General features: G+C 41.4%; 1 protein-coding gene across 11 annotated transcripts in view; it reads right to left on the bottom strand.

Annotated features, from left to right (window-relative positions):
- Window positions 1-23,544, bottom strand: part of abi3bpb (ABI family, member 3 (NESH) binding protein b) — a 49,449-nt gene extending 25,905 nt beyond the window's left edge. The window contains exons 1-12 of one of the 11 annotated variants that reach the window (XM_060911847.1): window positions 23,303-23,544; window positions 17,727-17,906; window positions 14,120-14,188; window positions 13,905-14,037; window positions 11,408-11,589; window positions 11,014-11,060; window positions 10,535-10,580; window positions 9,330-9,410; window positions 9,045-9,119; window positions 6,253-6,456; window positions 2,296-2,472; window positions 737-802 (exon numbers count right to left, since the gene is read on the bottom strand). In XM_060911847.1, the coding sequence (XP_060767830.1) occupies window positions 737-802; window positions 2,296-2,472; window positions 6,253-6,456; window positions 9,045-9,119; window positions 9,330-9,410; window positions 10,535-10,580; window positions 11,014-11,060; window positions 11,408-11,589; window positions 13,905-14,037; window positions 14,120-14,188; window positions 17,727-17,906; window positions 23,303-23,393 (1,351 nt within the window). In that variant the 5' untranslated portion in view covers window positions 23,394-23,544. The remainder of the gene's footprint in view (window positions 1-736; window positions 803-2,295; window positions 2,473-6,252; window positions 6,457-9,044; window positions 9,120-9,329; window positions 9,411-10,534; window positions 10,581-11,013; window positions 11,061-11,407; window positions 11,590-13,904; window positions 14,038-14,119; window positions 14,189-17,726; window positions 17,907-23,302) is intronic. The other 10 variants (XM_060911848.1, XM_060911852.1, XM_060911853.1 and 7 more) reach the window with 10 other exon arrangements.
- Between the last annotated feature and the right edge of the window lie 2,761 nt (window positions 23,545-26,305).

Below are 26,305 nucleotides of genomic sequence, written 5' to 3'. Positions count from 1 at the left end.
GTAGTTCCTAAAACAAACCCATACATAGGCGCCAACTCCTGAACTTCATTTAGGATGATCAATAGTGGTGACAAATGTGTGACGCAGTACAGTTTCGTAAACGATGTATCCAGCTACCGACAGTACGCACAGCATAGTGCATTAAATTATGACAACAACACTGCCATAGGTTACCATAAAAAGAGTACAACTGTATTTTAGCATCGTATACTAGTATTTGGTTTGGGACGCAGGCTTTAAATCTTTCAATCTTAGGTAACTACAACATGTAATATTAGTGTTTAAATGGGTCTAGAAATATATTTTTTCAACCTGAAATATCGTGGAGCATCTACAGAGCTGGCGCCTATGCCCAAAAATATTTGGTAACCACAAACAAACAGGTTGAGGAAGTTATAAATCCAGTGGCCATTATCGCCAATTCCTGATAGGATTAGCATTATGGGACAAAGCATTACATGTCAACATCACAACAATGACCACAACAACAGCCACACCATGAAGCATTTGCATCTGCTGAAGCTTGCAAGAGAGAGAAAAAACAAAACAAAACAAAAACAAAAACACCAACATTGAGTCAAGGATGTATGAGAAACATGACAGGCTGGCGAGCAAATGGGCTTCAAACACTTGAATGGACAGTGATAATGAAACGATGGGTAAAGACACCAGCTTAAAGAAATGCGGGTTAATGTTGGCTGACAAAACACAGGGACACGGGGTCGGCTCATTTTACCCATTCTGGCTCTGGACCACGTGACTTGTTTGGGGAAAGACATTCCTTTATGATGTTGTCCGTTCACTGTTGAAGGGAAAAGAAGGGATGTTATGCAGAAACAGCACAAACACACTGGTTCTTGTGGCAGAACTCTTGTTAGCATGAGCAGCCTAATGGGACTGAGGTTTGAGCTGGGGACATATGGGCTTAAGTAAGAAACAAAGGTGGTTGGTGAGCTGCCTGGGGAGAAAAGGAATCCATACAGATGGCGGGCAAGCAGTCGGTCTGTGCCCGTCACTGTAAATCACACACACTTGCACTCTGTGTAAAACTGTCAGGGAATAGGCAAGCATTACGGCTGGTCTACACACACACAGACACAGCACATGTTGCAGAGTGGAAAAAAAAATGGCTTGGAGGCAGCATTCATCACTTCCAGACTTTAAGAGACATTACTGCACTGGTTTAGTGTTTCCCCCTCTTTCACTTTGTTCAACTCATAACAGCTTCAGTACGGTAGTTAGTAGGAATGTATTGATATCAATACTGGTGCTGATTTACATGTAAATGCTCTGATGAAAATCTCTTGTAAGCCTAGTATATGATGCTACCTGAATGAACAGATGACATGACATGAAATGACAGCGATCTGGATGTGACGAAAGCGAAGCAGACTGCAAACTGGGCTCTGTGAAAATAGGGAACGGAGGAACTGCAGGATCTTCCTCCAGTACATGTTACTTAATTAGAACACATCTTAAACATAAAATCCAGCACAAAGAGTTCATTGCTAACAGCAAACTCTGGCTAGGCGAGAAAAAAATTATCCGCAGACGATACTAGGCGAGTGAAAATAACACCTTGGAGTGAATGCCGAGGGATTCTGATGCAATAAACACACACAAAAATACTTCACTTGCAGCTATTTTATTTTATAGAAACTTTACCCTTACTCGAGCCATGCTAAATAACGTACTTAGCTAATACACGTCTAGCTAATGTTCTAAAGTGTAACCCAAGTGTAAGATTACAGATTTGTGCATGTTTCACGGTCACTATATAAACCAGCAAAACATACACAGAGCTAAATCAGATGTTCTATGATGTGCCTGATTGATTGATTAATCCTAAGTAGATTACTCAGTTTGGTACCAGTATCAATATCAAGGAGTACCAAAAAAACCCAAACACTCATACTCTTATTGTGTTTGAAACAAATGGTATCGATACTTCCTTAGCTGATATTAGTTGATCAAAATGGGATTCTGGTCTTATAGCACAAGATACAGCACTGATATTCAGTGATATACAGCAGTTTTATTCCTTTTCAAAGGCCAAAGTCATGCATCCAGGATTGGATATCATTGCTGTAATAGGGGCCTGGGGGCAATGCATTGCCAAATGTGCACAGGTATGCAGGGCTTGCTGCTTTCGGAGATCAACCAGCAGCTCGACTCAATGAGACAGAACAGCTCTAGTCCCAAACAATGCTAAAGCCAGAAAGAGAGAGAGAAAAGCTAAAAGGAAAGAAGTGAGGCATTAATATGGTGCAAAGGGGGTTAGAGAGGTTCCTTTACCCCCGTATCTTCTGGATGAATCGTTGGCCCTGGGGAAAGAAGGAGGCCGCATGCCATTATAGAAGGGATAGAAAGGAGATCTGCCCACAGCCGTCCGGTTCCTGCTGCTCACTACTATGACTGAATCGAAGGGTTTGGGTGGAACAGACAAGCTTTGGTCTCTTGGAAAGCCTTTACCTGGATAAAGAAAGACAACAGCATCTCTGGTTACTGTGTGTGTAGACAGTATGAAAGGCAAAGAACTATGAACAAAATTCCAAGTCAACAAGCTTGTCCCTCTAGGAAAACCATTCAAGCTTCTAAGTAGAACCCTGCAACAAAGGGCTTTCTTATAAGAAAGAGTTCCAGGTAGAACCTGGGAAGCCAAAAACCCTTCTTGAGAACCTGTCAGGCTATTTCACTAAACTGGTGAACATGATGGGTGGCACAGTGGTGTAGTGGTTAGTGCTGTCGCCTCACAGCAAGAAGGTTCTGGATTCGAGCCCAGTGGCTGACGGGGGCCTTTCTGTGTGGAGTTTGCATTTTCTCCCCATGTCTGCCTGGGTTTCCTCCGGGTGCTCCGGTTTCCCCCACAGTCCAAAGACATGCAGGTTAGGATAACTGGTGACTCTAAATTGACCGTAGGTGTGAATGTGAGTGTGAATGGTTGTTTGTCTCTATGTGTCAGCCCTGCAATGATCTGGTGACTTGTCCAGGGTGTACCCCGCCTCTCACCCATAGTCAGCTGGGATAGGCTCCAGTTTGCCCATGACCCTGCACAGGATAAGTGGTTACAGATAATGGATAGATGGTGAACATGATGGACCTCAAAAGGTTCATTGGATGATTAAGAGTTCTTGACCTAAAAGGAAATGCTCTGTTGTAGGGTTCTTTAAGGGTAACAAATGAAGAGTGTCAATATGAGATGAGATCATGCAACAAAATCAAGACTTCAACCAAGCCAAATTTTGCTTCCTAAAATGAATAAATGATTAATTGTATTTGTCTTGTCCTTTGGACAGAGTAGCTAGACTAAATGTCAATGGCTAACAGATTCTAGTCATAACATCAATCTTTTTGAGAGATGTACTGTATATCTGTGTTATTCATGATTATAGTATAAGACTAACTGAACCTCACTTGGATTTGGATTTTTTACATTACATTACAGGTGTTTAGCAGGCGATCTTATCCAGAGCGACATACAACAAGCAGTTGGGGGTTAGGTGCCTTGCTCAAGGGCACTTCAGCCATTCCTGCTGGTCCAGGGAATCAAACTGGTGACCTTTTGGTCCCAAACCTGCTTGTCTTACCTTTAGGCCATGGCTTCCCCCCGTTTTATATGAATTACATTGTAAGAAAAGCTACAATTACAAACCGAACCATCGGAAACTGATGTTTGGTTGTGTGTCAAGTTACCAGGAAATTATGAAGCATAAACTCCTGAATGTCCTGAAGATGCCCAAAAAGTGTAGTTACAAAGCACTGACAGTGGAGACTCTTTAGAGAAATGTTAAATAAACACCTTACAGAAAACTTCACTACATCATTACAGAAATAGTGACATAATAACTCTTAATGAAACAAGTGCTTTCATATAAACCTGTGATTTGCAGTTGCACTACAGAACATTAATGAAGAACTCAACAGCATACAGTGGTGCTTGAAAGTTTGTGAACCCTTTAGAATTTTCTATATTTCTGCATAAATATGACCTAAAACATCATCAGATTTTCACACAAGTCCTAAAAGTAGATAAAGAGAACCCAGTTAAACAAATGAGACAAACATATTATACTTGGTCATTTATTTATTAAGGAAAATGATCCAATATTACATATCTGTGAGTGGCAAAAGTATGTGAACCTTTGCTTTCAGTATCTGGTGTGACCCCTTGTGTAGCAATAACTGCAACTAAACGTTTCCGGTATCTGTTGATCAGTCCTGCACACCAGCTTGGAGGAATTTTAGCCCATTCCTCTATACAGAACAGCTTCAACTCTGGGATGTTGGTGGGTTTCCTCACATGAACTGCTCGCTTCAGGTCCTTCCACAACATTTCAACTGGATTAAGGTCAGGACTTTGACTTGGCCATTCCAAAATATGAACTGTATTCTTCTTTAACCATTCTTTGGTAGAACGACTTGTGTGCTTAGGGTCACTGTCTTGTTGCATAACCCACCTTCTCTTGAGATTCAGTTCATGGACAGATGTCCTGACATTTTCCTTTAGAATTCGCTGGTATAATTCAGAATTCATTGTTCCATCAATGATGGCCAGCCATCCTGGCCCAGATGCAGCAAAACAGGCCCAAACCATGATACTACTACCACCACCATGTTTCACAGATGGGATAAGGTTATTATACTGGAATGCAGTGTTTTCCTTTCTCCAAACATAATGCTTCTCATTTAAACCAAAAAGTTCTATTTTGGTCTCATCCATCCACAAAACATTTTCCAATAGCCTTCTGGCTTGTCCATGTGATCTTTGGCAAACTGCAGACAAGCAGCAATGTTCTTTTTGGAGAGCAGTGGCTTTCTCCTTGCAACCCTGCCATGCACACCATTGTTGTTCAGTGTTCTCCTGATGGTGGACTCATGAACATTAACATTAGCCAATGTGAGAGAGGCCTTCAGTTGCTTAGAAGTTACCCTGGGGTCCTTTGTGACCTCGCTGACTATTAAACGCCTTGCTCTTGGAGTGATCTTTGTTGGTCAACCACTCCTGGGGAGGGTAACAATGGTCTTGAATCTCCTCCATTTGTACACAATCTGTCTGACTGTGGATTGGTGGAGTCCAAACTCTTTAGAGATGGTTTTGTAACCTTTTTCCAGCCTGATGAGCATCAACAACGCTTTTTCTGAGATCCTCAGAAATCTCCTTTGTTCATGCCATGATACACTTCCACAAACATGTGTTATGAAGACCAGACTTTGATAGATCGCTGTTCTTTAAATAAAACAGGGTGCCCACTCACACCTGATTGTCATCCCATTGATTGAAAACACCTGACTCTAATTTCACCTTCAAATTAACTGCTAATCCTAGAGGTTCACATACTTTTGCCACTCACAGATATGTAATATTGGATCATTTTCCTCAATAAATAAATGACCAAGTATAATATGTTTGTCTCATTTGTTTAACCGGGTTCTCTTTATCTACATTTAGGACTCGTGTGAAAATCTGATGATGTTTTAGGTAATATTTATGCAGAAATATAGAAAATTCTAAAGGGTTCACAAACTTTCAAGCACTACTGTACCTAGTAACCTGATGATAGAGTATAAGATACAGCTTTCTAGCTCAGAAAATGTTTTTGCTTTTTTTTTTGCTTTTGGTAAAGGCTAAAACATTGGTACATGGATGTGATTAATGCTTCAGTGCATATTTTGTGGTGTAGATGTGGCCACAGTAAGGTGCATTTGGTGCTGTTCCTGTGGAAGTAAGACGAAGTGAAGTGAAGTGAAGTGAAGTGAAGTGAGACTTCTTGAGAATAGATTAGTACAGCTGTGAGGTCACATATTAGTCCTGGCACGAACTACTGTGGACCTCTCAGACAGTCACTTGGGTGGCAGCCATTTATCTGACAAAAAGAGAAATCAGCAAGAAGATTACCACAGTGAGGTCAGCCCCGTACCCGTTATTGTTACTGGCTGTCTCTCGGATGGTTTTATCTGTTTTTGGAGGATGAATTAAAGGGATTACAGGATGTAGATTTTATTTTTATCCAAAGTAACGATATATCAATGGACACCAATGGGGCATTCTGTAAAGCCTTGAGCAATTTTTTAAATTGGAAATCTAGGTACTGAGAAGTTGCCTCCAACTACATAGTTTGGTCCAGTTCAGAAAAACAAAACAAAACAAAAGCCACCTCACAAAAAGACTGTAGCCCTTGTATAGTAAATGAGACATAACTCCTGCAAATAAACCATTAGCATTAGAAACAAACCAACTTAAAGGTTAATTACCAGAATTACCAGATGAACTATAAGTCTTGCGAGTGGCACTTGGTGCCTTGGTCTGGGAGAGGCCAAGTCGCCCGCTGCCTTCACGGGGGGTCTGAGGGGTGACAGTGGTTGTCTGGTGAGGGGCTCGAGTGGACAGGAGAGGTGGCAAGCCGAGAGAAATCCCTCCAGCTTGCGAAGAGGCATTTCTAGCAAGGCTGCCTGAGTCTGTTTTGAGAGAAAAGGAGCAAAGCAGCTTTGACTATTGAGACCACGACCTTGAGCCGTCCTTATGGATTCTTTTTTTTTTTTTGCAATCCCACCCTGTCACTGTAGTTTACATTTGAGTGGCCAGCATTCAAATTAATGCCATCAATTCCACTGGTGTTCAAATGTCTGTCAAGAGACAAACTACAGTGGTGCTTGAAAGTTTGTGAACCCTTTAGAATTTTCTATATTTCTGCATAAATATGACCCAAAACATCATCAGATTTTCACACAAGTCCTAAAAGTAGATAAAGAGAACCCAGTTCAACAAATTAGACAAAAATATGATACTTGGTCATTTATTTATTGAGGAAAATGATCCAATATTACATATCTGTGAGTGGCAAAAGTATGTGAACCTCTAGGATTAGCAGTTAATTTGAAGGTGAAATTAGAGTCTGGTGTTTTCAATCAATTGGATGACAAATCAGGTGTGAGTGGGCACCCTGTTTTATTTAAAGAACAGGGATCTATCAAAGTCTGATCTTCACAACACATGTTTGTGCAAGTGTATCATGGCATGAACAAAGGAGATTTCTGAGGACCTCAGAAAAAGTGTTGTTGATGCTCATCAGGCTGGAAAAGGTTACAAAACCATCTCTAAAGAGTTTGGACTCCACCAATCCACAGTCAGACAGATTGTGTACAAATGGAGGAAATTCAAGACCATTGTTACCCTCCCCAGGAGTGGTCAATCAACAAAGGTCACTCCAAGAGCAAGGCGTGTAATAGTTGGCGAGGTCACAAAGGACCCCAGGGTAACTTCTAAGCAACTGAAGGCCTCTCTCACATTGGCTAATGTTAATGTTCATGAGTCCACCATCAGGAGAACACTGAACAACAATGGTGTGCATGACAGGGTTGCAAGGAGAAAGCCACTGCTCTCCAAAAAACTTGCTACTTGTCTGCAGTTTGCTAAAGATCACATGGACAAGCCAGAAGGCTATTGGAAAAATGTTTTGTGGATGGCTGAGGCCAAAATAGAACAATTTGGTTTAAATGAGAAGCGTTAAGTTTGGAGAAAGGAAAACACTGCATTCCAGCATAACAACCTTATCCCATCTGTGAAACATGGTGGTGGTAGTATCGTGTTTTGGGCCTGTTTTGCTGCATCTGGGCCAGGACGGCTTGCCATCATTGATGGAGCAATGAATTCTGAATTATACCAGGGAATTCTAAAGGAAAATGTCAGAACATCTGTCCACGAACTGAATCTCAAGAGAAGGTGGGTCATGCAGCAAGACAAAGACCCTAAGCACACAAGTCGTTCTACCAAAGAATGGTTAAAGAAGAATAAAGTTCATGTTTTGGAATGGCCAAGTCAAAGTCCTGACCTTAATTCAATCAAAATGTTGTGGAAGGACCTGAAGCGAGCAGTTCATGTGAGGAAACCCACCAACATCCCAGAGTTGAAGCTGTTCTGTATGGAGGAACGGGCTAAAATTCCTCCAAGCTGGTGTGCAGGACTGATCAACAGATACCGGAAACATTTACTTGCAGTTATTGCTGCACAAGGGGGTCACATCAGATACTGAAAGCAAAGGTTCACATACTTTTGCCCCTCACAGATATGTAATATTGGATCATTTTCCTCAATAAATAAATGACCAAGTATAATATTTTTGTCTCATTTGTTTAACTGGGTTCTGTTTATCTACTTTTAGGACTTGTGTGAAAATCTGATGATGTTTTGGGTCATATTTTTGCAGAAATATAGAAAATTCTAAAGGGTTCACAAACTTTTAAGCACCACTGTATATCACCACTTTCTTTCATACTGGAGCATTTGCACCCTACCCTGTATTAGTCAAGTTATTTTATAAGCTCGTGGTCTCATCAGCTAGCTGGTCTGAGAAAGAAAGAAAGAAAGAAAGAAAGAAAGAAAGTCTGTTGTTTTGTCCTGAGTCTTGGAGATAGAGGGAGACATGGCAGGACTCCAAATCACTGCCTTTCCCTGCTGAGACTGGAAGAAATCTCTGGGGTTATTTTGGCATGCATGGGTCTCATGCAGACTGAACTATGGCCATCAGCTGAAATGCAGCATAATGAATTAGGTTTCTGTGGAATGTGGAAGATGAATCAATGAAGAATTAGGATGCAGTATGAATTTCTCTGAACCTCCATAAAAATTCAATAGTATTTTGTGAATACTTTACAGTTGGATGGATGGATGGATGGATGGATGGATGGATGGATGGATGGATGGATGGATGCATTTTGACAGAATATTCTGGCTGAATGATGATGATGATCACAGGGTGAAAAAGTGCTCAAACCACTTTACATTCAAGAGCGGACATCATGCAAAACCAGTACGCTTTCCTCTGCATGGCAATCTGGAAAAAAAACTTACGCCAAACAGGAATCCTCCTCTCCATGGAATCAGGACTTTCTAGCTCTTCATTTGTACATATCATGCCAACATGCAGCCAATCGGGGAGGCAATTTCAGTCTCCGCCCACCCCACACTTGCGTCCCCTCCCTTATCCCAGCAGCAAGAGCGAGCACAAAGCTGAGTGACTGCATAAGTAAAAGGTTCGCTATTTTACCCAGTGTTAGCTGAGACTGTTTGGGCTCATTGTACCCAAGGGCAAGTGCAGTTTCCTGCTCAACCAGAGGAGGCACTGTGGGAAATAATACAGTGTTTCATAACTGGGAGATTAGAATCACAAATGAAAGTGCTTGAGTTAAAAAATAAAAATGTGTGTATGTGTGTGGTGTCAAAGGAGTAGTGTCAAATTTGGTAATGCATAATTGCAACAAAACTCAGAAGACTGAGAAGTGAGTGAAAGAAGAAAGAAGAGTAAACAGTAAAAAAAAGAAAGGAAAATTACCAAAAGATGTCTTTGGAGCTCCAGGAAAAGCAGGATTTGTGTGAAGAGGTTGGAGTCTTGGCTGGGTCCTGTTGTGCAGAGCTAATAGAGCAGAATTAATTAGAGATAGATAGATAGATAGATAGATAGATAGATAGATAGATAGATAGATAGATAGATAGATAGATAGATAGATAGATAGATAGATAGATAGAGTCAGATGGATGGATGGATGGATGGATGGATGGATGGATGGATAGAAACAGTCAGATGGATGGATGGATGGATGGATGGATGAGTGCATAGATAGATAGATAGATAGATAGATAGATAGATAGATAGATAGATAGATAGATAGATAGATAGAGTTGGATGGATGGGAGATAGAGTCGGATGGATGGGTGCATAGATAGATAGATAGATAGATAGATAGATAGATAGATAGATAGAGTCAGATAGATAGATAGATAGATAGATAGATAGATAGATAGATAGATAGATAGATAGATAGATAGAAACAGTCAGATGGATGGATGGATGGATGGATGCATAGATAGATAGATAGATAGATAGATAGAAACAGTCAGATGGATGGGTGCATAGATAGATAGGTGCATAGATAGATAGATAGATAGATAGATAGATAGATAGATAGATAGATAGATAGATAGATAGATAGATAGAAACAGTCAGATGGATGGATGGATGGATGCATAGATAGATAGATAGATAGATAGATAGATAGATAGATAGAAACAGTCAGATGGATGGATGGATGGATGGATGGATGGATAGATAGATAGATAGATAGATAGATAGATAGATAGATAGATAGATAGATAGAAAGAAACAGTCAGATGGATGGATGGATGGATGGATGCATAGATAGATAGATAGATAGATAGATAGATAGATAGATAGATAGATAGATAGATAGAAACAGTCAGATGGATGGATGGATGCATAGATAGATAGATAGATAGATAGATAGATAGATAGAAACAGTCAGATGGATGGGTGCATAGATAGATAGATAGATAGATAGATAGATAGATAGATAGATAGATAGATAGATTTTAAAATGAATGTATTAATTTTAATTAATGTAATTAATTTTAAAATTAATGTAAAAATTAATAAAAATATTAATGCTTTTCACCCTAAAATGATGGACAGATAAACATTCATTCTTCTATGTTTAAGAGAATAAAAGTCGAGGGACTTACTCGGCCGTGGTGGAAACACTGTGCGTGGTCCCGGCATCATTGGTTTCTATAAAAATAAAAGAAAACCCAATTGTGGTTTATGTGCATTCTTTTGCGCTTTAAAATAGTGTCTTAATGTATTAATAGACCACAGAGCTGTTGAATTCTGGATTCTGATTGGTCAGAAGCTGTTGATTTATTTTCTATAACAGCATCTCTGACATGTTCATATTAATGCATTGCATTAAAAAACAACCTATGTAACTGCTGACAAGGTGAAGATTTCTGTAAGGAGTCTCTCATGTCAGTGCTTTGAGGTGGAGTTTAGAGGTAAAAAGGTAAAGCTCTAGGAAACAAAGTTTTCTGACACGTCTATAATATTTTCATCATCTTGCCAAGCCTTGCCCTAAGGTTCTCTTTGCATGTTCCTGTATTTGGCCCAATCTCTTGCTCTGTTTGAACAGATACAACCCTCTCTCTCAAGGTGAATGAGAACCTACCTCAGGCTTGGTCTGACTCGGCTTGTAGGGATTGTGCATGATTTTATCTAGAAGACAAAAGCAAAAGGAGATTAGTGCCTCGGAAGGTTCAGATTTGCAGCACGTGCCACGAGGTCATTCAGTATTCTTTGCGGGTTTTCTTCCGACATTTAAAGGATTGCCTGTGGTTTGTGGAGTCAAAACAGTTCTTGTGGGTTGCTTAGATGGGATTATGTCACTCTGTAACAAAAAAAACCCTTTTTCCTTAAACTCAATATAAATCAGACATACTGAAGGCTGGATGTAAATTACAAGGCATTTCGACAGTTGTGGTTAGCTAAGATAACATTTGTGGTCAGGATTGGGATAAGCTTGTGGACAGCTTGTTGCAGGATAGATTAGTTAGCATGCATACCCGCCATGTTGGTGCTGTGGATGACTGGTTTGCTCCACATGCCGCTGCGGTCATCTTTGTTGGGTCGGACGCCAAATTCGTACTGAGTGTTGGGTTTCAGGTTGTCTATGACTGTGTCGCTGGTGGGGCACGTCTGATAGATCCACTTCCTGTTCCTTTCTCTGTAGCGGATTGTGTAGTACCTACAATGCATTTTTACACAGGAGGAACAGACAGGACAGACAGGGTCACAGCTTCATCGTATTTGAGGCTATGTCTATGTCTCGCTACTGGGATTATACACCAGTTACATAAACTGGAGGAGCTAAATTTATCAAGTACTGGATTAGGATAAGATCTCCATTCTGTATTCTCCAGGATGTGTAATGCAAGCATAGATGGTCACAGGAATAAAGACATGAAAAGGTATAAAATAACACTACATCTGATTGTTTTTCATTCATATTTAAATTCAGGTCTAGCTAACCTTTTTACTTGGGTGCAGTTATAGCCTGGGTAGAAGTGCTGAGTCTGACAGATTGGGTTTCCTCTGCTTCCCGGGGCACTATTTTCGCCATGCCCGTGTTTGGTAATACATAAAATGGCAGCCGGGACATGCATGACATTAGGTTTTAATAAGAGCAGGGCTCGTGCAAAAAAATTCATTCCTTTGCCACATCGGTGCAGATCATGTTTTCCGATATTAGGTTCCAACAGTTCTCCCTTTCCATTGTGCCAAAGAAAAATACTATAGCAGTGTATGTGAGAAACAGAGAAGACGAGATGTGCTGAAGACACACCTGCAGTGGCAGGAATCCATATGCCGTATGATCATTTTCCACTAAATCGAGCTCCTCTCAATTGAGAAGTCATGCATCATAAATCACAAAGTTCTGTCATGCACAAAGCATGTATAACGAATTTATATGCCTTTTCTTTCTCAGCAAATTGCCCCGATTGGGTCTCCTTTGCATTTTCAATGCTGAAAATTATTCAAACGCTTCAGTACTGGCGGTGGGAAGAATAAAGCATTTCAACACTATCACTATTATCGCTAGTTGTGGTCACAAAAACACGCAATGTGTAGGACTTTGAACAAGCAAGAGCACATTTAATTGAATCAAGGCTTTGTCAGTTGTCCATTTGGTGGATCCCTGACGGATTCCATGTAGAAACCCTTCAACAACGTGTTTTCCCATCTGAAAGGATTCCAAGTAGAATCCTTCATTAAGAAACCTTCATTATCAAATGAACCATTGAGGAACACTTTTTTCTAACTTATTGGTCATTATTATTGGCCATTATTTTCTTCTTAATACATAGAACCTGTCAGGCAGGAAAACACAATGTTGTTAATGGATTTTTTTTTTATGTAAATTGAAATTAATTCAGTTAATTAATTGGATAATTGGCATCATTTTGATAAGGAAACACTCTGTGGCTACGTTTACACTAGACCATATCTGTCTCGTTTTCTTCGCGGATGCACTGTCCGTTTACATTAAACCGCCTGGAAATGCCTGGAAACGGGAATCCGCCAGGGTCCACGTATTCAATCCAGATCGTGTCTGATCCGGTGCTGTGTAAACATTCAAAATATGCGGATACGCTGTGCTGAGCTCTAGCTGGCGTCTCATTGGACAACGTCACTGTGACATCCACCTTCCTGATTCGCTGGCGTTGGTCATGTGACACGACTGCTGAAAAACGGCGCGGACTTCCGCCTTGTATCACCTTTCATTAAAGAGTATAAAAGTATGAAAATACTGCAAATACTGATGCAAATACTGCCCATTGTGTAGTTATGATTGTCTTTAGGCTTGCCATCCTTCCACTTGCAAGTAGTAAGTGATATGCGCTGGGATCACACACACAGCGGCTCAGTCCCGAATCGTGGCTTGTGCACTTCACTCGCACGCTGTGTGAGCTGCGCAGGGCCGGAGTGCGCACCCTCCAGAGGGCACTCGCTGTTCAGGGCGAAGTGATTTGGAGCGCAGGATGCCTGCGGAGCCGAGCGTATCCGCGTATTGGCGTTGCTATGTGCACGGCTAACGGTTTTAGTGTAAACGCGAATCGTTTTAAGAACATTAATCTGATGATCCGCTGATTCGACGTAATGTAAACGTAGCCTTTAGGTATTGACATAGAAACTTTAAGGGTTCCTCCGAAAGGACAACCACTTTGAGAATGTGTGCAGTTACTAGACGACACCTTTGCTTGCCACCAGGTCTGTACCCTAAAGGCTTATGTCTTGATTATGTAACTTTCACCTGAGAATGTCATTATGGTGCATGTTTAAAACCATATTAAGGGACAGTTTTATTTAAATGAGTTTTAAAGATACACCACATTCTCATTCCCAGGAAGTTAACTAGGTGGGACACTTGAGGGCAGTTCAGTGACTGACAACTCTGCCCTTAACTGATGACAACTTCTGCTTATGCAAATTCCTCCAAATTTGCAATCGTGAGCCCATATTAGCAGTGTATGTGTAGGATCATATGCACATGTAACACACCCATCTTCCAGGCAGCCCTTCATGATGTTGCCCTCATAAGTTGCCTTTGTATATGGCCCCCAGGAAAGCAGCACTGAGGTTGGGGAGACAGTCCCAATCACCAGGTTAAGAGGCTTGTCCAGGTTGACTTTACCTATAGGTAAAGATCAAAATTCAACATTTAGATTTTCGTCACTCTGAATATGGACATCCAGGTCACTACTGTGGTACTTTACCTGTGCATTGTTTCTTCACATCATTGGGTTTGATTGGCTGGACAGCCACTAGGTACTTTGGTTCAGCATCTAAGAGTGAGAGACATGGAATATCAACAATTTAGGTAATCGTGTAACATCCATTTTGCCAAGCTATCCATTGTTACCTTGGAGATCTAAGGCCCTGTCCACACGGCAACAGATTCAGGTGAATCTGATAAAATTGTTTATCATTTTGGCCTGGCGTCCACACGGCACCGGCATTTTGGGTGCCCCAAAACGATATTTTTTGAGAACGGGTTCCAGAGTGGAAAAATCTAAAATAAAACTATGCACACTAATAAAACTAATTTGTACACACAGAAGGCACGATTTCCTCGCGTAGTGGCAGCCATCTTCTTGTTGCTGTGTGTTTGTTCCTGTGAGTACTTCACGCCGGGTAGAAGAAGGGGTTTATGTGCATGCGTCCTGCTTCTTCTATTGTTCTGGTGTCTCTGATGGGACCGTCTTACAGCGCACATAGAGGTGTGGCATGTGTATTGCATCGTTTTCAGCAAGTGTTGCGTTGCCATATGTACCTGATATTTTACTGATCCGTTGCCCATGTGGACGCGATATTTTTTTAAATAAAATCTCGTTGCCGTTGTCGTCTAGATGTAGCCTAAATGATGTCTGTATTGGTTGTTGAAGAATGGAATGGTTAGCATGAGTGGTGAGCACGATGCCTCCTTCCCCCCCAGTTTGGTGTGATGGTATTGTTAATTTGTCCAGCCTGTGTTAACTGCCTGTATGCATTATGTCCTTCTTTATAAAGTTTCATTTGGTGTACACCAACTGAAATTATTATTGTAAACTCTTAAAACGGAAATGTCACCAGTGCATGCAGCAACAATGTCTTATCCCTCAGGAACAACAAAGCGTTCATTCACCAGAGAGCCTCTCCACATGAGTAAGTGGCTTATCTCTTCAGGAACTGTGCTGCTTTAATTTGGTTGGAAGGCTTAAGAGATTTGACATTTGATATGTACTTGAAGTGAAATAGCTCCTCAAGTCATTCGAGCTGCTAAGTGTTTCCATGCATTTCCATAAGTGTGGCTCTCGGGGAAAGAAACCTCGCCTGTGGTAAAGTGTGTTCAGGGACTACAGATATACATTAAACTGTGGAACAACAGAATTTTTGGCAGCTCACGTACAAGAGCTGCTGTTTGGCAAGAACCAGGGTGATTTATGTCTCAGGTTGATTTATGGCCAAGAAACTGCAAAGTGAGGGAAGCTGTTACATTTCTGGCTTATACTGGTCGTCAGTTAAGTTTAAATACCTCTAAGTCTAGCAAAATGGCCAATCCCCGTGAAAGCTCAAAATTCAGAACAATTCCCAACGCAGTAGTTTTTGGATCAAAACTACATTACGTTCTGACTGTAATACCAGTTTGCATGATTTAAAAGTGTACCACTTTGCAGTTGTGTTCAATAGAAAATTCTACGTCAAAGCCAAAGCTCTTTCAGTCATCTGTGCTGCACATGTATCTGATCCTGACTTCAGCCTTATGGCTCTATTTAGGCATTTTGTTCTGCTGTTTGTATTAGATAACTATCCCACTGTGTGTTTTTAGATCAGTAATTGAGCACAGTGTGAGGGTCAAAAGCTTACAGGGTACTGACCATTCTGCACAAGCTTCTATCCAACATCTTTGTTTTGTTCAGTCCTGGAAGGTTAAATGAACAGTAGGTGTTTCTTTTGGAAACTATTTCAAGTGGAACCCCTTTAGAAGCCTAACATAAATATATCAAATATTATAATATTACATAAAAACTAGAAAAGCACTCAAAGAGCGCAGACCTCCGCCAAGAATCCTTTAAAAAAATCCGGGATCCAGAAGGTGATCCGGATCACCGCCAAAATTTAATGGATTGTTACTTGTGCCCAGTCACACCTCTGGAAAAAATTTCAGAGCAATCTGTTCATAACTTTTTCCGTAATGTTGCTAACAGACAAACCAACAAACAAACAAGTCAACGCTACCGAAAACATAACCTCCTTGGCGGAGGTAAATATAATTCTTTAGAGTGTTAGAAGGAAAAGAGGGTTTTCCTTTTGAAAATGTTTCCAAGTAGAACCCCCATTAGAAACCTAAAACCATTAACCATCCAAAGGATTCTAGAGGAACTCTTTTCCTGAAAAGAAAAGAGTTCTATCCCATGGTTTAGCCAGTCCCGCTTAAGTGCCTATGAGCATTTCAGTCTTTGAAATTTCAGTTTGGAACCCTACAGCCATGGGTTTTTCCTTTTAGAAAAGATTCCAAGTAAAACCCCTTTAGAAACCTAAAACTATTAACCATGCAAACAGTTTTTTTAGCCAGTTCCTTTCAAGTACCCATGAGCCCCCTCCTTGAAAGTTCAATGTGGAACCTCTTTACTTAGAAGCTTTTCTAGAGAACCCCTTTAGAAAATTAAAACCTTTAAACATCCAAAGAATTCTTAAGGAACTCTTCCAGGTGATTTGCCATTCCTTCTCAGTTACCCATGGTCTTTTCTGCTTGGGAACTTTAAAATCTCTTTTAAAAGGCCTTTGTCCACCACAAGTTCTGTCACGCCCTTGCTGAACCGAGTGTCTGCTGATTGAGTGGGGGGAAAAAATGGCAAGGCAGTGACCAAACAACAATGAAAGATAACCAAGCTGAGGTAATGCTCTGGAAAAGCGCCTGGTAGCCTGAACTGCCTGCAGGTCCTTGTGCTTGTCCACACTCGTATATCAGAAGCAGTAAAGTCTTGTAAGCTCGGTATGTATTAACGTTTGGGATTTGTCAAATGATGGAACCTGGGCAGAATGGACGTTGCTGAGGAAACATCGAACATAGAACCAAATAAGCAATGAAAAAAGCTAAGTATGCTGTTGATAAAAGGGTCCTAAAGAGATTTGTGGAACTGCACAAGGAGTGATTTAACATGTCAACCCCTTGGAAAGGCCTTTAAAATTTGCAAAATTATTTCTCCTCAGAACTACTAAGAACATGTTTCCTAATTTTTGGTCTGCTTTCTGTAAAGAAAATCACCACAAATCGTTAATCACACATCCCTGGCCAAGAGTGAACTCATGGGACAGATCCTTTGACCCATATCTAACCTTACATTGAGGAGCTGCAGATAATTAAACAAAATGAACAAATGTCATGAACAACTTCAGTCATGGAATATCTATTGAGCTACAGAAAACACCCAGAGGGAAATGGTAACCAATATTTAGCATACCATTCAGCCACCTGACCTTCCCAAAGAGCAGCTACAAAACAAATGTGGGTTGCCTTGAACTACTGCAGCCTCATTTATCTTACTGTTTTCCAAGAATAACTATGTCCATTCCTAAAGTAAAGGTTTGTGGTTTTGATCAGAGCATTTTCCAACTTTGGGAGTCCAGAAGGCAGTTGTTTTAAAGTCCTGCTAGACTAATGTGTTGTGGTTTTGTGTTTATGCCGCATGATATTAAAAAAACAAAAAAACAAAAAACTCACTGTCCCCATTCTGTGGTTTGTGGTATTTTTTGACCCTCATCTTGTGAAGAATAAACACTTGAACACCAATTCGTGACTTGGTTATTTTGATGGATGTCATCGTTAGATCTAAGACATACCAATCTCCGTCTCATAGGGTTGTCCATTCTGTGGAAGCTGGATGAACTGCTTGGAGAACATGCTAGAGCCATAGCCCAGAATATAGCCCTCAAGCTTGATATCAGGGTTGGGTCGGAGGAACTTCAGGACAATCGTGTCACCAGTGGCGTTAATCCGAACCTTCATATTCTGTCTTCGGACTGTGGTAGAAAAAGAACACATTCATACAATGCTATCAGTGAACAGTTTAGACTCATGCACATGGATTTGAAAAGAAATGTCTAATACTTGTCATAAAAACCGAGATTTATGGGTTGTGTTAATACATCACAGTGGAAATTAAAGAAATTATTAATTATCAAAGAAAAATTTAAGCAAATATGGATTCCCTTCCCACAGGACTGTCGATTTGTTGCATTTTCTTGATTTATTAGATTAGGAAATATGTCGAAAGGAACTTTTTTTGATGTCTCATCATGAATCAAGTGTTTACACAGCATTCTACTCAGCATATTGGACAAGTAAGAGTTCAGTGGTTTCTAAAGAAGTTATATCTGGACCCTCTTTCTGAAACCCTGTCTGTTCTACATAGGTTCTTCCACAGGTTCCTCCACAAGAACAATCCAAGGAATCTTTGAGGGTTCTAACAACTTTCCTGATAAATCTTACATTGGAATTATGAGCCACCCAAATCTGACACAGCTACAAATAAAACACTGGAAGAAGCTGATCCTTTTACTGATTCACAAGTTCCTCTGAGTCCTTTGACAGCTACAAGCTTAGCGTCTCTAAGGATAATTTTTCAGCAAGGTGAATGCTTGGACTCGCTCTCACTTCCCCGTTTTAAATCCAATAATCCATGGTGGTTGAATGGAGATTTTCCTTTTCCACCACTTTCCCCCATCAATCAGAAGCCTGACTGATTACACTGGGATAAATGGGCCCAAAAATATCTTCCTTAAGCTGATGTGGGAGTGGCCCAGTCGCGGATTTTCAGAAAGTGTTACAGAGTAGATCATTACAAGCTTGGGAACTCTGGATCATCGTTCCCATCAATCATACACTTTGTGTTTGTTAGTGTTAATCAAGATCAGATTCTCACACTGGACCAATAATGAGAGGAGATTTGAGGAAATTCATTTAAAAAAGCTTCTTCAGATGCAATTATAACTATGGTTTTGTTCAGGGATGCATCAGCACTGAGTCTGAGGATTTGTTTTTGGTACTTGTCAATTCTAATACTGATATAAGTAACCGACTTAGTATTACGTAATCAGGGGTGACATGGAACAATTTAGTTTGCCTGGTTTTTAGTTATGTTGGTCGCACCAATATAATTTCTCCACGCTTGTGCATACCTTTGTGTGTGCACAATTAATGGCACCTTGCTCATGTTTTAATGACCACGTTCGCTGATACAGCTGTACGTGCTCAGGTGTACATGATCACTGTTTACACACCATAAAGATGCTCAACCAGGTTACTTGTATTGTAAGAATTTTAGCTCTGTAATGTACGCCACATGGTATCATGTGGTATCTGATTTGTATTGGCTTCTGTAGTTACATTCCAAAATAAAAAATACTTTGTGGAATTGGATGGAATTTTGAATTTCTTCAAAGAATATCCATCAGATCAAGTAAATATCATGTTTCCTTAATAACTTACATCTATTAAACATCTGTTAAATTAGACTATCTAGACTTTTATTGAGACTATTTCATCGTGATGTACTCAAGACCGGTCTCAAGACCACTTTTTGAAGGTCTCGGAATCGACTGCATTACTCGGTCTTGTCTCGGTTTCAGCCATAGAAGACTCGGGATTTTATTTCAAGACTGGTCAAGGCCACAACTGTGGGGATTTCACTAAACTTCCTGTGCATTGTCTGATTTATTTGTAAACATTGTTACTGTGATTGGATGTAAAATTTCCTGCTTCAAATGCGACCAATAACGTGACTCATTGCTAATTTGAAAATTTTCCTCCTGTTAATGGTTGTCACCCCTCTCCCACCCCCTTCACACGCACTAGTCTGGTCCTAGTCTTGACTCGGTCTCGCCCTGCCTTGGTCTTGACTTGATCTCAACCCCTCAAAGTCTTGGTTTTGGTCTTGATACACCTTGGTCATGGTCATGATTTGGTCTTGGTTTAGGTGGTCTTGACTATATCACTACTATTTCATTGAGTGCCTATGAGTTTCTACACTTCCTATAACCACTTCTGAATTCTGATTGGCCGGAAGGTGCTGATTCATTTTCTATTACAGCAGCTCTGACAGTAGTGCAGCTGCACATCACAGGTATCAATGCATTCGTTCTGATACGGTTCTTGTATGGTGGCTGCACCACTAAATAAATAAACATATAAACGTATGTGATTGTTGATGAATCGTTTTCTGTTTTTAGCATTTTATGGAAGGAGTCTCCAATGTCAATGCTGTTACCATTAATGCTGTGACTTTACCTATGTTTTCTGACATCTTCAAGACAGAGGAGTTTACGCTTTGTGGTTTCTCTTTAATGTGACAAGCCGGTGAGGGATCAACTGTTTATAGCGGGCATGACAGAAGTGGGGTGGCACGGTGGTGTAGTGGTTAGCGCTGTCGCCTCACAGCAAGAAGGTCCTGGGTTCGAGCCCCGTGGCCGGCGAGGGCCTTTCTGTGTGGAGTTTGCATGTTCTCCCCGTGTCCGCGTGGGTTTCCTCCGGGTGCTCCGGTTCCCCCCACAGTCCAAAGACATGCAGGTTAGGTTAACTGGTGACTCTAAATTGACCGTAGGTGTGAATGTGAGTGTGAATGCTTGTCTGTGTCTATGTGTCAGCCCTGTGATGACCTGGCGACTTGTCCAGGGTGTACCCCGCCTTTCGCCCATAGTCAGCTGGGATAGGCTCCAGCTTGCCTGCGACCCTGTAGAAGGATAAAGCGGCTAGAGATAATGTGATGTGATGACAGAAGTGAGAACAGGAATGAACATGTCTTTTTGGATGCAACTTAAATGTAACTACAAACCTTTTGCAATCATTTGGCAAACTGCTGTAGTATAAGAAGAAAAAGACACTGAGTATTTGTTCCTTCCATCTTGCTTAGCACATAGTTAGGGGCACAAATGAACGTTGAGCACTCTCGGGAAATGAAATGAAACTGGCAGATTGAGAACATTTTGCCGGTGCATGTGTAATATACAAGCTGAAACTGGCTGCCTCCTTTTGGGGAAAGAAGCAAACGTGCCGATGAAGACTTGTTCACTTTCCAACAATTAACACCATTAATGGCTTCAGAATGGAGGCCAAGAGAAACATTCAGTCATTACACTGATTCTGGCCTGTGCTGTGTTTAACGACTGCTTGCATAACTCACACGGACTGTACACGGTTTTGGAACATTTCAGCAAATGAAATCTTTCTTTCCTCGTTTTTTTTTGAACCATGTTCATTCTTCTTGTCTACTTTTTTTCTTACAATACTATTCTTTTTGTTTTCTTTTTTCTTAACCGTGGTGTTTCTTTCCACTTATTTATTGGTTCTAAACATGTTAGTGTTTAACATTTTGTTTTCTTTTTTCTGAAACATTTTTCGTTTAAATCCTGCTAATTTTAAAAATTACTTTTTTTCGAACAATGTTTGTTTCATTTTCTTTCTTTTAAAACTATGCTCATTTTTCTTTTTTTTCCTCCCAAGCAATGTAATTTTTTTTTTTTTTTAAGAACCATGTTTACATGTTATTTTTCTCCAACACCCCTTAACAAATTTGATTTTTTATGGACCGCTTACGGGCTTTTCAGGACAATAATCTGCCGCTCCATCTTCCCTGCTGGCTTTCAGTTCATTCGCTCATTCAGTGTAGCTTCATCCTACAGCAGTGAAAATGCTTGTTCAAACCCTCAGCCCTGCATATACGTCTTGACTCCAGATGCGGTTCCAGATTTAAGAGGAACACCACGACAAATCCGAGGTCCCTGAGAGAAAACCAGACTTGGCGATGCATGTTTGGCTTTGGGTGATAAATTTTCATAAACATTCCATAAATATTCCAGGAATATACCAGGTGTCCACAGTAATGACCTGCATTGCGAGTGATGGTTTTAAAAAAGGCAGTGCAGTTTAATGAGGAAAAGGTGTGTGTTTTATGAGGTCTCTTTCTAACATACTGTATTTGGCCACAGCACAGCATGTGTGCAGTACAAGCATATTTTTCTTCATTTCTCATCTGTCTTTTAATTCCTTATACAATGGAATGAAAAACACAGGGATTCTGAGGACTTTGACTTCTCAAGCACACACACACACACACACACACACACACACACACACACACACACACACACACACACACTCCAATGCTGTCAAGTTTTCTAGGTCTCTAATCTGTGTTTTCCTTCTCTTTTGAACAGCACTCGTCCGTGTGACACACGTAAACGTACTGTTGCTTTTCGCTTCTTTCGTCTCCTCTCAGCTATAAACACTCTCACTTTACGTGCACTGACGCTTTGCTTTTCACACACCCATGAAGAACAATCTTCAGAGGTTTCCACTGACTTTCTGTTTTTGTAATATTTGAGGACACACACACACACACACAATTCGAAGACAGCTTCTGGGACATACTCCAACCTCCCAATCAGCAGACAAGGCACAGGGGCACCACTGACTGTAGGCAGAGATAATGAAGAGATCAAACACATACAGTATACGTACACACATTTACACAACACACACATTGTTAGACATGCTCTTGAAGTACGGACACACGCACACACACACACACACACACACAATGTATTTTTAGACAGCCTCATGAAGGATACACACACACATTTTTGGACATGCTTATGTAAGTAGGAATATACACATGCACGTAAATGCACACACACACACACACACACACACACACACACACACACACACACACACACACACACACACAGGTTTTAAACAACCTCATGAAATAAGGATACACACACACACATGTGAGGGAACAGATTTGTGAACACTTGGCAAAACTTGCACGCACACACACACACACACACATTTTCATGTGCATTAGACGCAGCAGGCTTGGCTCAGTCTGTAAATTCTCTGCTTTATTATTCTAAACATCACCTTGGAATCACTGCATTTGTCAAAGAAACAGACAACACTGCTCTTACGCTCACCACTGTTTTAAAGCCTCAGGACATTTTTCCGCACTTTGTTGTCTTGCACTTGAGCCAACACATAAACAGCTGGACACTGGACGTGCTGGCTCTGCAAAAACGCACTTTTATTTACACTTCTATCCCATTGCAAAAAAAAAAAAAAAAAACCTGCACATTACTGCCGTCGCACATCTGACAAATCACATGCTTCTTCCACACTCTGCAACATGGTGCAGGGAGTTGTGCAAAAGCTCTCACACACTCTTGAGTGCACCTGCAAGGCCAGTGTTGTGATGCTTCTTATTCTAATGCACGCTTTTAATGCACAGAAAGGTTTCAGGAAAAAAAATTACACACACATGAATGCGATTTGCAATGCCCATTAAGAGTTACTCAAGTGCATTTGTGCTGAAAATGAAAATTAGACAAAATGTTTAGAAAATTGACCCGAGTGCACTTGCCTCTGATTCTCCTCGCAGAAGAATCTGAGAGGAGTAGAATCCCGGCGATGGAGAGCAGGAGGATGCAGCGGAGGAGCCCTGGCACAGACATGGTGCTCTGAGCACAGGTAGAACACACTTCACTGAAAAAAAAACCAAACCCAAACGCTTCTTCTACTGTTTGAAGTGTAAGACTCAAGAGGTGCTCAGATCAGAGACTGATAGACCCCGAGCATGTCCGTCGTAATCTATAGTGACCCGGAGGAGGGAGGGGAATGATGATGTCACAGCACACACACGGAGACATGCTCGGACACACCCACACGCACTTACTTTTACACACACACACATATTGAATGAAGAGAGAAAGGGGTATGGCTTTAATTTCCCATCTTGCTGGCTGTTGAGCTTTTTTTGTCTTTTGTTTCAGTAAGAGCAAGAGAACAGGCTGGGGCAGAAAGAGTGAGAAAAAAGAAGGTGATGGAAAAATGGAAACGTACATACTGTAGCCACCCTGTTCCACTGAGCACTAGTCATGCAGACAGGAAGACATCATCAACATATTTAAAAGCTGTCACAGAAACAACGTCAGGGAGAAAAAGTTTTAGCTATCACAAAAAGTTCTTACAATTGGGGGTTACGTGGAATAAATACATGTTGGGTCGAGGCCTTTGCTTGGCCCCCATTGACTTTATTTTGCTAGTTGGTAGATGGAAACACGCGGTATTCTTTTTTGCTGACTTCAGCAAAAGTTGTGAAACATTTGGATGAAATCAGATTGGGAGGGTGGAGAAGCGGGGGAACGCTTCTCGGTAACTTGGCATCACGTGGGACAGGAAGAGATGAAGATGGGGAACCACCCATGCAAGTTCCAATGAGGAAACACCGATTCAAAGCCAACATCAGGCTGACTCATGAGTCATACAGGCCAAAGCTCATGCCAGATATGCAATGGAGTCATAAAACCTCCTCAAAAGTCCCCATGCTTCACACAAACCATCTGCTGAAAGAGAAAGCAAAAACTGAAAAAAAAGACTATCCAGGAAAAAAAAACACACACACAAAAGACTTAGTTGCTATGGTGTCCATCACAGGTTGATGGGAAAAGGTGACTCGGATTGAATGATGGTGCAACAGGCAGTATTGCCATCTCACAGCTCCAAGTTTGATCATTAGCTTGGATTACTGTCTGTGGGGAGCATCTCTGCATGTTCTGCCTGCAGCTATGTGGGTTTCCTCATGGTTCTCCAGTTTTCTCCCACATGCCAGTAGGTGGATTTGCTAAGACAATTTGCCCCTCAGTGTGAATGAGTGTGTGAATGTGTGTGCATGTTGCCATGCCAGAACGCATTCCTGCCTGACACCCAGTGTTCCTGGGACAGGCTTCTGGAACCACGATGAACCTGACAAGGATAAAGGGGTGACTTAAAGTTTAATTGAGTTGCCTGGGGACTGCACAATGGTGTAGTGGTTAGCACTGTCACCTCACAGCAAGAAGGTTCTGGGTTCAAGCCCAGTGGCTGACGGGGGCCTTTCTTTGTGGAGTTTGCATGTTCTCCCTGTGTCTGTGTGGGTTTCCTCTGGGTGCTCCAGTTTCCTTCACAGTCCAAAGACATGCAGGTTAGGTTAACTGTTGGCTCTAAATTGGCTGTAGGTGTGAATGTGAGTGTGAATGGTTGTTTGTCTCTGTGTCAGCCCTGCGATGACCTGGCGACTTGTCCAGGGTGTACCCCGCCTCTTGCCCACAGTCAGCTGGGATAGGCTCCAGCTTGCCCACGTCCCTGCACAGGATAAGCAGTTACAAATAATAGATGGATGGATGGATGGATGTGTGTGCATGTTGCCATGCCAGAACGCATTCCTGCCTCACACCCAGTGTTCCTGGGACAGGCTTCTGGAACCACCATGAACCTGACAAGGATAAAGAGGTTACTTAAAATGTAATTGATTTGCCTAGGGGACATCATGGTGGTGCAGTAGTTAGCACTATCGCCTCACAGTAAGAAGGTTCTGGGTTCGAGTTTGCATGTTCCTCTCATGTCTGTGTAGGTTTCCTCTGGGTACTCTGGTTTCTCCCACCGTCCAAAGACATGCAGTTAGGTTAACTGGCTACTCTAAATTGCCCATAGGTGTGTGTGTGTGTGTGTGTGTGTGTGTGTGTGTGTGTGTGTGTGTGTGTGAGTGAGTGAGTGAGAGAGAGAGAGAGAGAGAGAGTGTGCAGAAAGGAACTGGCCACCCTCCTGCTGCAATTCTGGCCAAGTCAATCAAACATGTTTCGCCTCAAGCCCGGATCAGGTTTGGCAGTGATGATGACGACGATGAGTTGCCTAGGAGTATAATTTGAGTTGTTCATGAGATCAGTAAAATGCCAAATGTGCATCATATCCATGGGCGCCGCCAGGGGGGAAGGTTAGAACAATTCTAGGGGCCCAGCACTGCCATGGGGCCCTTTAAGGGGCTGATAATATGCTTTTAATGATTTTAATAAGATTTTTGAAATAACAACAATGCAATATTCCATCTGGTAATATGAGCTAATTGAACAAGGTTGTCTATTTCTTGAGTTCTTCAACATATCGTCATTTAACCCTCCCCCTTTTGCAAAATGGTACGGTCCAGTTCTGGTAGAAGTGCGATGCGTTAAATCTGTGTGCTGATCAGTGCAACGCTACTTGCTGCTGTGTCGCAGTGCAGCAGCCAGCCAGCCAGCAGTGGAGTGCGTACAGTCTATGATCGCTAAATATGAAGAGTGGCTGTCAAAAACGTAAAGAAAGGCAGCTGAAAGCTGAGAGGGACTGGAGAGGCAGGCAACTGGTCACTCAGTTTTTCCCAAAGAAAGGTAGCTATCGCTCACGTGTGTTCAAAATATTAGCGAATGGTAAATGAACAGTATGAATGTGGTTGGATTAGCCTATCAAGAGAACACTTTTACAGTTTGTACAGTGACATTTTTCCATTTTAATAACTGAACTGACTTGTGTGATAAACAAGATGAAATATTACGTTATGCTGGTGCTAATAACT

Source organism: Neoarius graeffei, chromosome 27 (genome assembly GCF_027579695.1).
Source record: "Neoarius graeffei isolate fNeoGra1 chromosome 27, fNeoGra1.pri, whole genome shotgun sequence".
In the NCBI taxonomy this organism is placed as follows: Eukaryota; Metazoa; Chordata; class Actinopteri; order Siluriformes; family Ariidae; genus Neoarius; species Neoarius graeffei.
The sequence above is the reverse complement of the archived record's forward strand: the minus strand, read 5'-3'. Positions and strand labels throughout refer to the sequence as shown.